The 15,609-nt window shown below is 52.1% G+C and overlaps 1 protein-coding gene across 1 annotated transcript in view; it reads right to left on the bottom strand.

Annotated features, from left to right (window-relative positions):
* Nucleotides 1-14,977, bottom strand: part of NUAK1 (NUAK family kinase 1) — a gene marked incomplete at its 5' end in the record, with an annotated part of 70,497 nt that extends 55,520 nt beyond the window's left edge. Inside the window, one exon of the mRNA XM_080811020.1 lies at nt 14,717-14,977. Within this exon, the coding sequence (XP_080667146.1) occupies nt 14,717-14,977 (261 nt within the window). The remainder of the gene's footprint in view (nt 1-14,716) is intronic.
* Between the last annotated feature and the right edge of the window lie 632 nt (nt 14,978-15,609).

Below are 15,609 nucleotides of genomic sequence, written 5' to 3'. Positions count from 1 at the left end.
TGATTTAACACCCATAAGCTACAGCCAGGTACAATCACTGCTATGCAATTGTTTGCTATTCTGATCACTCCATGGAAGAGACAGCAGGCAAAGACACCTCACGCTTCGGGCCCACTCTACGAACCACTCTACGAACTTCAGCCCACTCCAAGAAGGTCTGAGGGCCCTCTGGTTATCACGAAAGAAGGTGTGGACTAAAGAAAGTGGGGTGCTCTATCCCCAGATAAAATACAGCAACGAGCTTCCCGTTGTCCAGAGCTGAGTTTTTTGATTTTTGTTTTTTGTTTTTTTAAGATTCATTTATTTATTTGAGAAAGAAGTGGGGGAGGAGGGAAGACAGGGGGAGAAGGAGACAGAATCTTAAGCAGCCTCCCTGCTGAACACAGAGCCCAACGCAGGGCTCGATCTCACAAGAGCTCTAGAGATCCGACCTGAGCCAGAACCAAGGTCGGAAGCTTACCCTACTGCGTCTCCCAGGTGCCCACAGCCACAGCTGTGTTTCCCAAAGGGCAGACCCTGGACCAACCCCATCACGTTCACTGGAGTTGCCTGCTTCAAATGCTGCAGATTCCCAGGTCTCCCTACATCCCACCCCAGCCCTGTGGGCTCAGACTCTCTGAGGCAGATGCCAAAGATGGTACATTTTGACTGGCACACCCAGGAGACCCACAAGTCCCCTCAAATTTAAGAACCATTGGATTGGCTAAGCTAGAGGATCCGTGTCTGTATCCCCCAGAGCCTCGCACCATGCCTGACACACAGCAGGTGCTCGACAAACACTAGGTGACTCTCGAAGCGTTCGATCAGTGTTTTGAAGCCCCACTCTGTGTAAGGCCCGTGCAAAGCAATGCTGAGTCAGACTTCATTCATTCACTCTAAACATCGTTACTGGGTGCTTACAACACGCCAGGCAGTGTTCTAGACACCAGATACAGAAAAGATGATGGATGGGGTTGCTAATCACAGATAGTGACAAGTGCTGCGTACGGAACTAATAAAGCGAAGTAGAGGGCAGCAGGCTCCTCTCATTAAACTCAGCACCTGGAGCAGCTCGAATCAGAATTTCTGTGAAGATGGAAAAGACCTCTTCAGCCCTGCCCGATGGTAGGAAGACACTGGCCACAAAGAGTTATCAGGCACTTAAAATGTGGCTACTGTAAACAAGGAACTGAAGTTTTCATTTTAATTGTAATTAATTTTAACAGCCAGTCATGTCCTTGTTAGCGCAGGTCTAGAGGCAGAAGAACACATGGAAATGGGAAATGAGAACACAGGCGTTATGTCCTACGGGTGGCGGGGGGGGTGGGGAGCGGTGTGCTTAGAGCACCATGTGTTATCAAATGCCTCTCACCCAATTACCAGATGCCCTAATGTTCTCTGGCTCCAAGAATTGAAAGAACAAGGTCAGGTACAAGGCATTGTACTTGGGCTGGAATTTTTATAGCCCATGATCAGTTGGAAGAGGTATGCAGCCCGGCCAAGCCCCAGGGACCGTGGTTCGGGAACACACTGCCGCCCGCAAAGCCTGCCCACAGCTGCCAGAGAGATCTCTTTCGGCTCCGCCGCTCTGCGGATGGTCGGTCATTCTGTCCTTGGCTAGAACGTCCCACTGAGCCCAAGACACGGCATGGATTTTATGAGATTTCTCCGCTTCAAGCCTAAGTACGAATACAAGCCTCCTAAATTCCACCGGAAAATTGGTGGCTAATCCAAACATTTCATAAAATTAGAACTCATTGTGGGGCTGAAAGGAATTCAGGCTGTGCCGCCACCAGAGAAATGGAAGATATTTGTTATAATTTTTTCCTTCATGAGCTGTTTTAAGAAGCAAGTGCCCTTTCTGCTTGAAATAAAGCAAGCATGGGGGGGGGAGCCGCGGGGGGAGGAAGGGGAGAGTTTTTGTTTTTGTTTTGTTTTCTCTGTGGTTTGCAAAAAGCATCAGATGACAAATGGGGGGAATCCTGCTGCACTCCCTCATCCCGCAGCTAGCGGAGATAATAAACCTTCCTTCCCAGTCCTGGCTGCATCTGGCTTTTGAAAGACGGTGTTTTTCCTGGAAAAGGGGGGACTTTTGCTCCTTCCTCTTCTTGGGCTTTAGCCCCAAAACGTTCACATCCAGAGATTTCGTGAGCAAGAGGGATCTCCAAAGCATTCACCCAGGCATGCGTGCATATGTGTCGCCAACACGGATTCACCAGACACTGGACTAGGCACTTGGGATACATCGGCAAGTGAAAGCAATAAAAACCCCTGCCCGGGGGCAGCGTGCATTCTAGTGCCAGAAGACAAGCAAGGGAGGATTCGGTGACTGCTGCATCGGAGTCATGCGGGGACAGGACATGAAGACTCGCCAAGTACAGACTCTCGAACAGGCGGGAAAGGGGGCTCCAGGAGAGCAGGAACCCCGTCGTCTGACTGTCACTCTCCCCTTTCACCCAGAGCAGAGCAACGTCTGACACACAGCTGGCCCTCAACAAATATTTGTTGAGTGAATAATGAAGCCTGACACCAAAATCGGTCCCAGAACTCTCATCTCACAGATGAGTTAGGCGACGCTATAGAAGGGATGGATCCTGCCCCAGCTCGTGCAGCTCAAGTTGTGGCCATGAGGGGACTGACCCCAAGTCTCCTGACACCACCCCCAGACTCAAGATGCCCCATAGCCACTCAGCAAGTATTGACGGCGTTCTTATTGTGGGCCAGGCCCTGAACCAGGCACTGGGAGGACGTAAATGACTAAGACACAGGATAATTGAGACTTTGGGACAGAGTTCCTCTAATTACTGTTTTCACAAGCTTGGAGACAACTTCTCTGAGCCTTAAGTCTGGGTTCAATGGGTACGTACCATCCAGCGTGCAAGTAAAAAGCCAAGAAGGAGGGTTGCCTAAGCTTCCAAGGTCCCAGACCCATGAAAGGCTAAAGGAACCCAGTGGTTATGACCATGACCCTGACATCAGATAGCCCAGCCCCAAAATCCCAGCTCTGAGACTTTGGGCAAGTCACCTGAGCTTTCTAAATCTCCTCTTCCTCGTGTTCAAAATGAACATCCTAATGATACAGGAGAGAAGGAGAGAAGGCCTGTCAAGTGCTCAGAACAGCAGCTGGCATCCACTGGTCACTCAATAAAGGTTTCCTGCTACTAACACTGTTAGGGAAAGGACCCTCCATCCGCTCTGGATGACACACTCAAGGAGATGCACAGGACTCAGGGGAGATTTCCCCTTAATTCCTCTCCTCTCCAGGATTTCTGTTCCCAGCTACTTGCATACCCATTGCACACCGACCGCTTCCCTCCCTGAACATCCCATTTGATTCTTCCTGGGAAACAGATACCATTTGACCATGAGGAAGACACAAGGTAGGGTTCTCCCTAGAATGAGCACATCCTTGCCCTGCCTTTCCGTCCAGACACATTCACACGCTGGGCTTGGAGCTCATCCGATCAATGGAGGGCTAGCCCATTCCCTCCTGCCGCTTCTGCTAGTTGAAGGAAAAGTTCACTTTCAGCTCTACCAAGAACCATTATTACAAGGTAATTCCTTGGTGTCTAGGACCACTGAGAGTTTCTCTAAGTTTTTTGGCACTTTTTTTAATCGAACCTGAGAAAGTCAAGGGTGCATGAGGCCAAGGGATGAAATTCCAACAGACTAAAGCAACACACACACACACACACACACACACACACACACACACACCCCAGGGAATCAGTCTCCTTAAATAGACCAGCTAAGACGGGTAACTGTAGGCCACAAAAATCGGGATCTGAAATAACCAGGGGGAGCTGCAAGTTCTAGAGCCAAGAGGTGGTTGGGCCCCCTTGGGGCAGAGGTTGTGTCTCGCTCCTTATCCTCTCCCCAGTGCCCAGCACAGTGCCTGACACACACGTTCATCAACTATCTGAATACATATTTAAATGCCATGTGGGAGAGGCAGAAGGAACACCTGCCACAAGGGAAAAATGACAGCAGATGTTTCCATTCCTTCTTGGGAAGCTGTCTAGGCTCATAGCTGAGAGCTGAGACAGACATGAGTTAAATTCCTACCATCATCCCCAGGTGACGAAGCGTGGGGCCCTGGGCCTCAGTTCCCTCCACGGTTGGTGGGAATAGCTGTAGCATCTCTCCCACAGAATGGCTCTAAGGACGACAAAGACGTCAGCGAGGTGAGCAGGTGACGCACTTACCCCAAGGCCTGGCCAGAATGAAGTGCTCCCTAAAGACTGGTTTGATCGATTGATCAATTGTCTTCCTCTTTAAGGATAAAAAAGTAGCAAACCCATGAGTCGGTCTTCCTTTTAAATGAAGCTGCCAAAAAACATCTCTTGCCCTGGGAAGAGACCCTCCTTCGTCTTTTCCTCAACCCTGGAGTCTTCCCTCCAGGATGAAGGAGCTGAGCCGCACCCCCTCCCCTGCCCCCCAGGATGCCAAAGGCCCCCATCACTGCTAGAGCCATGGGGGGAAAAAAAATGTTGTCTCCAGGGAGAGCCAAAAGCACAACCAAAAGCAGAGGCAGCCATGGGCTCTGGCCTCACGGGGACCCATGGAAAGCCCTAGAAACGCCAGATATCTTAGGAATAAGCAAAGATTCCCTCCAAGCAACCACACAAAACATGAGCTAGTCCACCTCCAAACCTCGAATGGTCACAGCTAGCACTTGTCAAGGACTGGCTACGTGTCAGACACTGCTCTCGGCACCGTCCCTGAATCCACAGGACCACCTAGGGGGCATGTACTACTCTCACCATCCCATCTCACACAGGAGAAAACGGACAGGTCCTTGGAAGGGGAGAGTCTTCTCTCACGCAGAATCTAGCACAGAACCCACCTCACAAACGTGCTTAAAAAAGCACCGCCTGCCTTGAGCTGAAGGGCATCCGACAGGACCAGGAACCGGAGAGTAAGACGGCCTCCCCCGGGCGGGCCGACACTCCACATGGGGAGACTCTCCTCACACTTGTCAAAGCCTGCACCAGACAACCTGAAAAGAGTTTTGAGAAATAAAGATACTTCCCCTCCCCCGCAACACGCATCCTTCTGCCAAAAACCAGGCAACAGGAAATGAAATCTACATTTCACCCGTTTCATTCATGAATCCCAGGATTCTCTTCCTGTGAGCCCAGAGACCCGTCTGTCTCCGCCCCTCGATTTACAGGTGAGGAAAGGGGGTTCAACACCGGGGTACCTACGACACATGATGTCAGCCGACGGATGTCCTGCTTTTCCCAGGAGGGTTCCTTCTAAGAGTAACACTTAAAGAGCATTCGCTGTGGACCACACACGTTTCTAAGACCTTGACACCCAGGGCATGTATCCTCACAGCCACTCCCATTTCACAGATGAAGAAACTGAGTCAGGCGGACCATCTTAAGGTTACCCAGAAGGCTCAGGCAGGCTCTCAAACCCAGGCAGCCTGGCTCAGAGGCCACGCTCAGCATCCACCCTCACACTCCCTTTCAGATCCACAGGTGGGATCACCCACTTCCCTTCCACCTCTGTCCTGTAGAAGACACGAGAGCATCCCTGCGAACCATACTCGAGCGGAGCCCAATTCCCGATGAAATGACAAGAGCCAACAAGGACTCCCAAACCCACAGCAATCCTCTGCCTTTGTGGCTTTGGAGCCGCAGCAATAGGAGGCTTGAGGCAAGCAGAGGGGTTGGGAAGGGGACAACGGGGAGGGGATGAGGCCCTCAGGACATACAAAGACAAACAAGCAACTCCCCTTTACTTCCCTGGGAAATTGCCCTCAGGCCCTGAGCCGCTTGATTGCCACTCCCCTCCCCTCCCAGGGAAGGGGGACCCTACCACAGCTGCTCCCAGCACCTCCACCCAGAAACCCCTTGCTGTCTCAGGATCTCTCACGAAAGTAAGCGACGTGGAATTCTTTTCTTGAGTTTAAAAGGCAAATCATGATGGTGTTTTTTCCAGACATACATTAACTCTGAACTCCAGCTGGTTTACAATTCTTAAAGTGCTTGATTTACAACCCAGGGAGAAAATGTTTTGAAAATCTTTGCAGACCTACTTTGCATCTAAAGCTTGCCTACTCCTGCAGAGCCGATCACCAGGGCTTCTCAGATGGGGTCTAGGGTCTCCCGGGAAGATATGAAAGTGTGGGAGCAGCCGCCCAGGGTGGGAAACAGGCTCCCTCCTCCTCTCTGGCAGGGGTGCAGAGCTGCAACTCCCAACACTGGGCTCTTAGGGCACCTGGGTGGCTCAGTTGGTTAAGCGTCCAACTCTCGTCTCAGTTTTGCCTCAGGTCATGATCCCGAGATGGTGGAATTGAGCCCTGCATCAGGCTCTGGGCTCAGCACGGAGTCTGCTTCGGATTCTCTCTCTCCTTCTTCCTCCTGCTCATGCTCTCTCTCTCTCAAATAAATAAATAAAATCTTTAAAACAAACGAACAATGCTAGGCTCTCCACACCTGTCCACACAGTGCTGATGAGGGGGTTTAGCCAGAAAGGGCAGAGGGTGTGGACTCAAGGGACCTTCCTTTCCTGCTGCCTCCATGGTCACAGAGCTCCCCTTCTCACGCTTGCTCCTGCACTTCTCATTCATCCATTCATTCATTCATTCATTCATTCATTCATACTTACTGAGCACCTACTATAGGCAGGGCACCGGGCCACAGGTCAGAAAGCAGTCAGGAATAAGACAGCACCCTTTCTGCCCTTCTAACATGGGAGGAAGGGGAGGGGATCCACAGACCAATCATCAAAGCCGCATAGTTCACATGTTCTGAAGTAAACGGACAAAGAGCCAAAATAGAAGAACGAAGAAGTGGGAGTTTGGACACTGGAAGGAGCCTTGAAGGACGTGGCAAATTCCCCACACAACCCATGGTGGGGTTTCAAGCAGGGAAACTCATGTTCTAGGATAAAAGACCACCAGGTAGGAGCTGCTGGTACTTCTCACCAAAATAACTAATAACACCAACCCTGGTTTTCAAAAGCCTGCTAGGCAACCAGGCTCGGTGTCGGAAGCTCCCAAATCCTATTTCTTGGGGCGGTTCCACTTGGTAGGATGCTGGGAGGGAGTTGCACTTTCTAGGTGAGAAAACAGAAGTTCAGAGAAAACGTGTAGCTTGCTCAGAACCACCTAGCTGCCGAGCAGCAGGGATGAATTTGAACCCAAGTCCGTCTGGTCCTACAACCATGATCTCTTCCCCTGCACCTCGTTTAGATACTACCTTGCATTGTTCCCAGATTATTCCAGATGTATGACGCCCATGCCCCAACTAAAGTCTCCGTATCTCAGTACAGGACTCGTCATGTTCTCTGAAACGGCCAACAGTCCTGAGCACATAGGAAACACTCATTCCATACACCTGGTTGACCACTGGATTAGAAGGAAAAGGGACGCCAACCCTCTACATATGTTGGGTGTTTATTGTGTGCTTTTAGTATGTTGTGTCTGAACGTTACTACTCAGCCATAGAGCAGGGATGAGTGGTGGCTAATACTAGAATGATAAAGGCCACTAGCAGCACTGGTTGACCGTGGCACACAGGACACTGCCTTCCATTCCCGACACAAAATGAACATGAGAGTCTGGGGACCCACGGACTGGAATCTTGAAGGCCTGACTGATACGGGCTTCCATTCCCATCCCCACTCCCTACCCACTCCCCTGAGCCCCGCCTTGGTTTTTTTGTTTGTCTTTTTTTAATAACAGCTTTATTGTGATCTAATTTACATATCACAAAATCCACCCATGCAAAATGTACAATTCGGGGACTTTTGGTATATTCACAGAGCTGTGCAACCATCACCACAATCGATTTTAGAACATTTCCATCTCTCCAAAAGAAACCCCACCCCCATTAGCAGCTACTCCCCATTTCCTTCCAACCCACTCGAGCCCTACGCAACCACTCATCTACGTTCTGTCTCTCCAGCTTTGCCGAATGTGGACATTTCACAGAAATGGGAGTGTACGATATGTGATCTCCTGTACCTGGCTTCATTCCCTTAGTGGCATGTTTTCGAGATTCATCCGTGTTGTAGCGTGTCCGTAGCACCTTTTTCCTTTTGACTGCGGAACAATGATCCCTAAATATTCCCTAAATAAAATTATGGAAAGGATCATATGCCATGTTCCACAAATAAACTGAGCATGCCACATTTTCTTTATCCGTTCATCAGCTGATGGACATTGGGGTTGCTCCTACTGAGGGCTCTTAGGAGGAACGCCACTAGGAACATCTGTGTTCCCGTCTCGGTGCGGATGTGTGTTTGCATTTCTCCTGGGCAGGCCTGGGAGGGGAACCGCCCATCCCCATCTTTAAAGGCAGTTACAAGTTTACCGAAGAGCCCCGCCGTGAAGTCAACATCTGCCTGCTCCTGGGCTGTTTCCAGAGAATTTTATCAATACGGCCAGACTCCACTCACGGGTGGGTCATCTGGCCGAGCCCCTCCTCTTCTGGGGCCTGGGATCCTCTCATTCCTGCACTGTACAGTGTCATCTGGGCCAGCGCGATGATAAATGCGTTCTGCTTTAAAACAGATACTTCACAAATCATAACTTACAGATGCTCCGGGACTTTCATGTGGGAAACACAAATGAGACTTAGGCCATCTGACTCCGGAGCCACTGAGGACAGGAAGCCATGGCCAGGAAGCCGACAGGCCCTGGATGGACATCGCTCTCCCTCACGAGTGCATGAGTGCATGTAACAGATGGGGAATCCGTGCTCGGAACGGTCCGCCTGACTTTGCAGACTTTGCCGTGTAAGCCGCCATTCATCCCCAGCCCTCGTTTTCCAATCCCAGCCAAACAGAGCTCTTTGGGGTCAGAGACGATGACCCAAGATAGTCCCTTGTTCAGTGTATTCACATCAGTGTCCTTCCCACAAGCCTTTGTTGAGGACCTACTATGTGCTAGGCAGGCTGCTAGGCGGGGACAGGAGGTTTGAGACAGCAAGACAGGGGTTACCACCCGACAAGACACTGGCCTCAAGCCTCACCTGCTGCTGCTTCCCAGGAGGAAGTGAGATGTCCTGCAAGCTGTGGGTGCATTTATATCTGCAGGCAGGGAAGTGAACCAGCTGACCTCTCCAGGCCTGCTAGGGATTCCAGAATTTGAGGCTACTCAAGGAACAAAGAACTCAGTGTGTGTCCAAGTGGAGAGCTCCCTGATTTGATTCATTAAAACAGACTCATGGCCCAAGAAGCAGACAGCTCTCCAGAAGCAGACATATTACTGCGGTTCTGATCCTTATCTTCTCATACCTCAACTCTTGCGAAAACCTCTAGGCTCCCCTCCCTGCTCCAAGACAGCACACCAGACTCCTGGGCTCGGAGCCCTGTGGAGACCAGAACCCAGCTCAGCCCCCCTAGAGGAAGAGATATGGTCCAGGTCTCTGCATTCACACTGCCCGGGTCCAACTCCCGGCCCCTGCTGCTGCACGTGACCTTTGTGGTCTGTGACTCAGTTTCTTCATCTGGAAAATGGGATAATAACAGGCGTATTATGAGAATTAAATCAGTTAACAGGTACCTGGTGATGCACCTGGCCCACGTTATAAGCACTCATTAGCTGCTATTACTATTACTAAATATTATTATTACGACCCCATCCTACCTTGTCAATCTTGTCTCCCACTGCATCCCAGCACAAACCCTCCATTCTAAGTAATCTGACCTGCTCACTCTAGACTCCCCCTTTGCCTGAAATGCCCCGTATCTCAATCTTCTGAAACCCAAATCAAGGATCATCTTCAACAACAACTGTCTTCCCTAATCCTGCAGAATGTCAGAGTCCCTTCTCTCTATCCCTTTCCTGAATACTGCACGGAACCCCCCCACCCCCAGGAGAAGAATCACCCCACGGCTAGTCTTCCGACACCATGAGCAGGGCACCACGCCCAAATCAGAGGTCACCCGTTGTGCAACATAAGGAAGGTTCTCCATTTCTCTAGCAGCAGTGAGTTTTGAAACAGACCACCTCACCCCCCCAGCTGTATGACCCCGGGCAAGTTACTTAACTTCCCTATGCATCCTTTTGCCCATCTGTTAAATGGGTCTAACTTTACCGCACATCTCTCAGGGTTGTTTTGAGTGTTAAATGAGAGAAGATGTCTGGAAAGTGGTTAGCCCAGCGTGACACACACCAAGCTTTCAAAAATGTCAGCTGGTAATAATCACAGCACCCGTGGCTATATGGGGAGGGGGTGTTCCTGTCCAGAATGGAACTCGATTGAACAAACTAAGCTTCAGTGAGCTGCATTCCAACTGGAAAATCACCTGACACAACCCAGTCCCGTAAAGCAGAGGCACTCAGACCTGGTAACTGCTGAGAACCTCTTCCACCAGATGGGTAGTTTTGTGGGCTTTGGTCACACCTGGGTCCCAGCATTTTAACATGGAAAGCAGCATTCGGGAGACAATAATAAATCTCGCAACTACACAGAACTAGTTCAATATCTGTAAGTATGTTTTATCTTGGCTACTAGACTACGAGCCCCTTAAGAGTGAGCATCACGTCCCCATCTAGTAAAGATTTATTAAAAGAGTGATGCAAAAAATACCAAACTGAGAATCAGGTTGCTTGGATCCAGCTCGGTCACTTACCAGCTGTGCAACCCCAGAGAAGTCCCTTAATGCTTCCATGCTTTATTTTTCCCATCTCCAGGATGAGGAATTTGGCCCAGGTGTTGGCCAACGAGCCTTACTCACTGAAACTGGGTTTGGTCCTTCGTTGCTACATGGCACCTGAGCCACCACAGATGACAGCCATCTGGCCCAGCAGGCCAGCTTACCATATGACAGCAGCCCTCATCTGCAGTTTTCTAGCACCGACAAGCAGTAACTTTGGGCCAGTGCTTCAAACACCGATTTTTGGTCAACTCAGTTCCTTTGCTGAGTGAGGACCCCCCATCAACCACACTAGAGTTCTAGGACAGGGACACCAACGGCAAACGGGGGCACACTCTGCCCACTGGGCCTGCCGCTCCCATGCCAGACCCCTCCCAGAGACCTCGCCTCCTGCCCACCCCACACAGCGTACTGCTCACGAGAGACAACCTGGTGCAGAGGGAAAGCTGAACTTGGCCCTTGGTGGGGAGGTGATCACATGACACCTCTCCTCAAAATGGTGTTTGTTTTTGGGTTTGGGTGTTTTGGCAATAGTTTGCGCAGCCTGAAGGTCCAGGCAGTTTGGCTCAAAGAAAATGCATGCCGTGTTATGCCACAGGGGCTCCACTCAACAGCCCTGCCCAGAACTGTAGCAAAACAAAAGTTGTGCAAGAAACAAAGCCCAAATTCAAGGCTTTAGAAATGCATTCAGATCCTATCAGAAGCTGGCTGATGGTCTTGGCTTCTTATGGGCGCACTTTTCTGTGAATCTCACCTTCCCTAATTAATCTGAAAAGTGGATTCTTTCCCCTGCCACTCTCTGAGTGATTCGTCTGATCTACCAGGTCTCTCTGGTGTTCTTAAAATCTAAGGAAAAGTCCACGGAAGGAACTAAACTGGCTAATTTCACCTTTTGAGGCTTTCCATAGATTATTTGACTCAATTATTACACAAGTCCACGAATGTGGTACTATTGGTAGCCCATTTTACAGATGAGGAAGCTGAGGTTTCAAAAAGTTACAGAGCTCGCACAAGCTCACGAAGCTACCGGAAAACCGGGATCCGAATGTCCACCAGGGCTCTTAGCCCTTCTGCAAGAGTGCATCCTTGTGGGGTGTGTTAATCTCTAGAACAAGCCACTTGGAGTCCTTGTGTCATGGACACCCTCCGGCCGTGGCCACAAACCACATCTGGGAGTTCAGAAGGGAGCGTGCCTGGACGAGGCCAGGCCGAGGGCCACTCCAAGCTCCCGGTCCTGCAGCCCTTTTCAGAAGTGGCTTTCCCAGAACACAGACGATGATGCTGCGTGGTGCTCTGTTTGATTCAGAAGGCCCTTCCAGATGTGCAATTAAAAGCCACAACATTTTCATTTTTAAACACTTCTCTGTCTCTGAGCTGCTTTCAGTAGGAGTGCTGATCCCACGGCGTCTCATGCCTGGGACGCCAGCCACCCGCGCTGGCAACGCGGCTTAAAGCCACTGTCCTCTTGAGAAGTGCCATAAAAGACAGGGGTACGAATGACATGAAAACATCACTTCGGAATTCTACGCGAAGCCCGAAAAGGCAGACCTGAGACAGCCCTGTCTCGAATCTCTTCCACCGTACCCCAAAAGCAAGTTGTAGCTATTCAGTCCATCCCTAGAACCAGAAGCAAACTCCAAGTTCATACTTCAAATGAGAATGTCTTGCTGCTCTTGACAGAATCTGAGTCACCAAGCACTGTGCAGGCGACAAGGACTCACTAACCAATTTTTTTGTGTGTTTGTTTTATTTTCCATTCAGCCAGGCACAGGGAATTTTCCACCTGACAATTCTTGTTTCTCACTTAAGTTCTTACGCCATCTGTGAGCACTGTGCTCCGCAGGGGGAGGACTCAAGGCCAAGGAGGACTTCCCATCCCCAAACCTCAGTTTTCCCATCTGGTTAATGCAAGCCTTTCACCGGATGATTCTGCTAACGTTCTCAGTTTATCTATCGAATAGAAAGCAGTTTGAGGACTGCAAGTTTCTGAGCCTGGATCTGCTACCAGATTCAAAATCTTTACAAAATGTTTGAGCAAAACAAGAGATTTAGCTGAAATTAATAGCACAATGGGAACCGACCAGGGCTGGACAATAACGGAGCAGGACTCCAGTCTCCAGACGGAGAAACGAGCCTCTCCCGTTCTCAGGGCGCCTCCTAGTGGCCATTCGACTAAATCCCGCCGGAATGTTCAGAGTTTCTGCAAATAAAGGGAAAGACACCCACCAAAAGGGAAAGGCAGGCGCCCGGCTACTGATGCAATCCCTTCCACTCTAACCTCGTCTGTGGATCAGACGGCGAGCCGAAGGCCCGACAGGAAGCCTCAGTGAAGCTCACAAAGGAGTCGGCCCTAAGACAAGATTTCACTCTTTCAAACAGTTGACAGCAGGTCCCCAGCATTCAGGCTTCCGGGTCCCCTGGCAGATCCCAGACACACCCTTACCACTCAGCCCCTCGCGAGCTCACACCCTCAACCTGCAGCTCCGACCGGGTCTGTTTTTCATTATTCCGCTTTCCAACTTCCCAGCGCGATTCTTCAACAGCTATTAAGACAACCCGAGCAAGGAGCCAGGCTTAGTCCTTGCTTATTCAACATCCAGCCTGGGGAATATCACCTCAGAAGGAAAGCATGAATGAAGTGCACGTTTCTCGGTCTGTTCTTCCGCAGACCTGAAAGTGTGTTCCTCAGAGGACATCTCTACAATCATCTCCCTCTTTAACGTGTTCAACCTCTGGGGGAAAAACGGCACCTGCCCAGAGTGAATTTTTAACTACTTGCTGGCTATCGGATTTGTTTATTGGAGACAGCTTTAAAACTACAATGTACAATGTCTCAAGTTTCCAATTAACCTATCGCAGACATTTTTTTTAAAGCTATAGAATACATCTGGATCAACCCAAACAATGGAGCTTAGATGAGGGAGTTATCCAGGGACCCAAGTGTTTGAGAATTCGGGGGCTAAACCTTCTGAATGGGGCCCCATTTTCTCCACAGAACGGTCCCTGTACAGACTGAAAAGAAAAATATCAACATCAACCCACCCACCACTTCATTCAACAGTTCATTTTGCTTTTACCCCGGGGTCATTCGTTAAGTTTATAAGCAACCCTGGGCCCCAAAACACCCCCCCCAAAAGTGCACACGAGGCGTACCATAATTAGTTCCTGACTTGGGCCCTAAATCGATTAAAATACATCTGATATGCTTCAAATCCAAGAACCATGTTAATTTTCTGCCACACACCACACAAAAATCTTTCTGCAACAGTCAGTCACTTTGAACCCAACCCTCTGGCCACAGGCAGTGTGCAGTTCAAGGGCCTGTTCCACAGAAAGGAAAAGGACAGCGCGCCAAGTTAGGAACGAGGCAGAGACCCCAAGGTACTCCAATGGCTTCCAAATGGGGCTGGGACCCTGGCAGGGATTCAGCTGTCACAAAGAGTAGGGAGGCTGGCCCAGTCCCCTAAAGCAATTCAGCAGCCCTCCAACCAGGACCTGAAATGCAGTGGGGTCTGCTGCAATCCAGCATCTGTGCGGCTACCCATGCCCTGGGCATTTCGAACTGTCACCACCCTCAGGCGTGCAGCAGCCTTCACTTTTGCTCCCTAACCCTCTCTTAAAAAACAGGCAGGAGTCCACCCTCCCTTGCAGCTCACAGCAGCACCCGGGTGATGGAGAGTAGGAGTGGGAGAGTGGGGGGTCGCCCTCACGTACAGGACACGGGACTCCGGGGACCTGCTCCCCGATGAGAATGCGGGTCTGTTCAGAGTTAGAGCAATAAGGCATTCCAGGGCTTGGTCTGTATGCGTGCCCGGGAGGGAGACCTCCATGGTCCCAACGCTGCAAAGTGTTTGCAAATCATAAACACCACTTTGCTGCTGGGAGAAAAACCCCCAAAATATGCGCAGACAGGATGTAACAAGTGTTTCAAGAGAGAAACACGCCTGAGTCACGGGGAGCTGGGGAGAGAGTGAGGAGTTTGTCTGGGGGTTCCTGGGAAGCCCCTCTCGGACAAGAGTCTCAGTGCTCCAGCCCCCCCCCATCCCCCGGCCCGGGCGCCCTCGGTCCGCAGCCGCGTCTGGCCCTCGCTCCGGGGAGGGGGTGGGGGTTCCCCACTCACCACTCGGCCCGAAAACCTCTCGGTGGCCCTCTTGACTTTGCCGTAGGTGCCTTTGCCCAGGGTCTCCTGCAGCTCGTAGCGGTGCTTCAAGTTGTGCTTGTGGTGATGCCGCTTCACCCCGTGCGGTTTCCTGGGCTCCGGGGCCGCCGCCGCCGCCGCGGGGGCTGCAGTCGCCCCCGCCACCACCTCCGGGGGAGAGCCCGGAGCCCCCGGCCGCAAGTCGGGGCCGTCCGCGGCCGCGGGAGCAGCGGCCCCCTCCATGTCGGAAAGCAGGGCGAGCCGGGTTGGAGAGGGCTGGACCGGGCACAGCGTTCGCGGTGTCGGGGTCCCCGCCGAGGAACCCGGGGTGCACTCAAGGTCGCCCCCGCAGCATCGGAGAGGCGGCCCGATCCCGCTCGGGCTGCGGCTCGGTCACTGGCGGCGGCGCGGACTGCACATCTGGCGCCCCCTGCGCGCACGGTCCGCGCACCGCCCCCCGGCCGCGGCGAGCTGCGGAGCGTCGGGCGAGGTGGCGGCGGTGGCAGGGGAGGCGGCGGTGTTTGCAGGAGGGAGGGGAGAGGGGTGGCTCCGAGCGCAAGCGGGGGAGTGTTATGTGGGGCGCCGCGCCCCCCGACCCCTCCCCGGGAGGACGCGCAGACGGGGCGGGGGCGGGGGCGGCGCGCGCTCGGCCGGCCCCCGGGGGAGGGGAGCTAGGGGCGGTGTGGCCGGGGCTTCCCCACCTCCCCGCCGCCACCCGGGGCCCGGGGCCACCCGAGCTGGGAGGGGGATGGGTGCGTGTCGCGACTCGCCCTTTGTGCCGCGCGGGGTAGGCCGCAGCGGCGGCCAGGGGGCTTTGTCCTCGCTCGGCTGGGACCTGGACTGGAGGCTTCCAAGCCCGGGCGCCCCCTCCCCGG

The sequence above is a fragment of the Martes martes genome (assembly GCF_963455335.1).
Source record: "Martes martes genome assembly, chromosome: 8".
NCBI classification, from domain to species: Eukaryota; Metazoa; Chordata; class Mammalia; order Carnivora; family Mustelidae; genus Martes; species Martes martes.
This window is presented reverse-complemented; position numbering and strand designations above follow the sequence as displayed.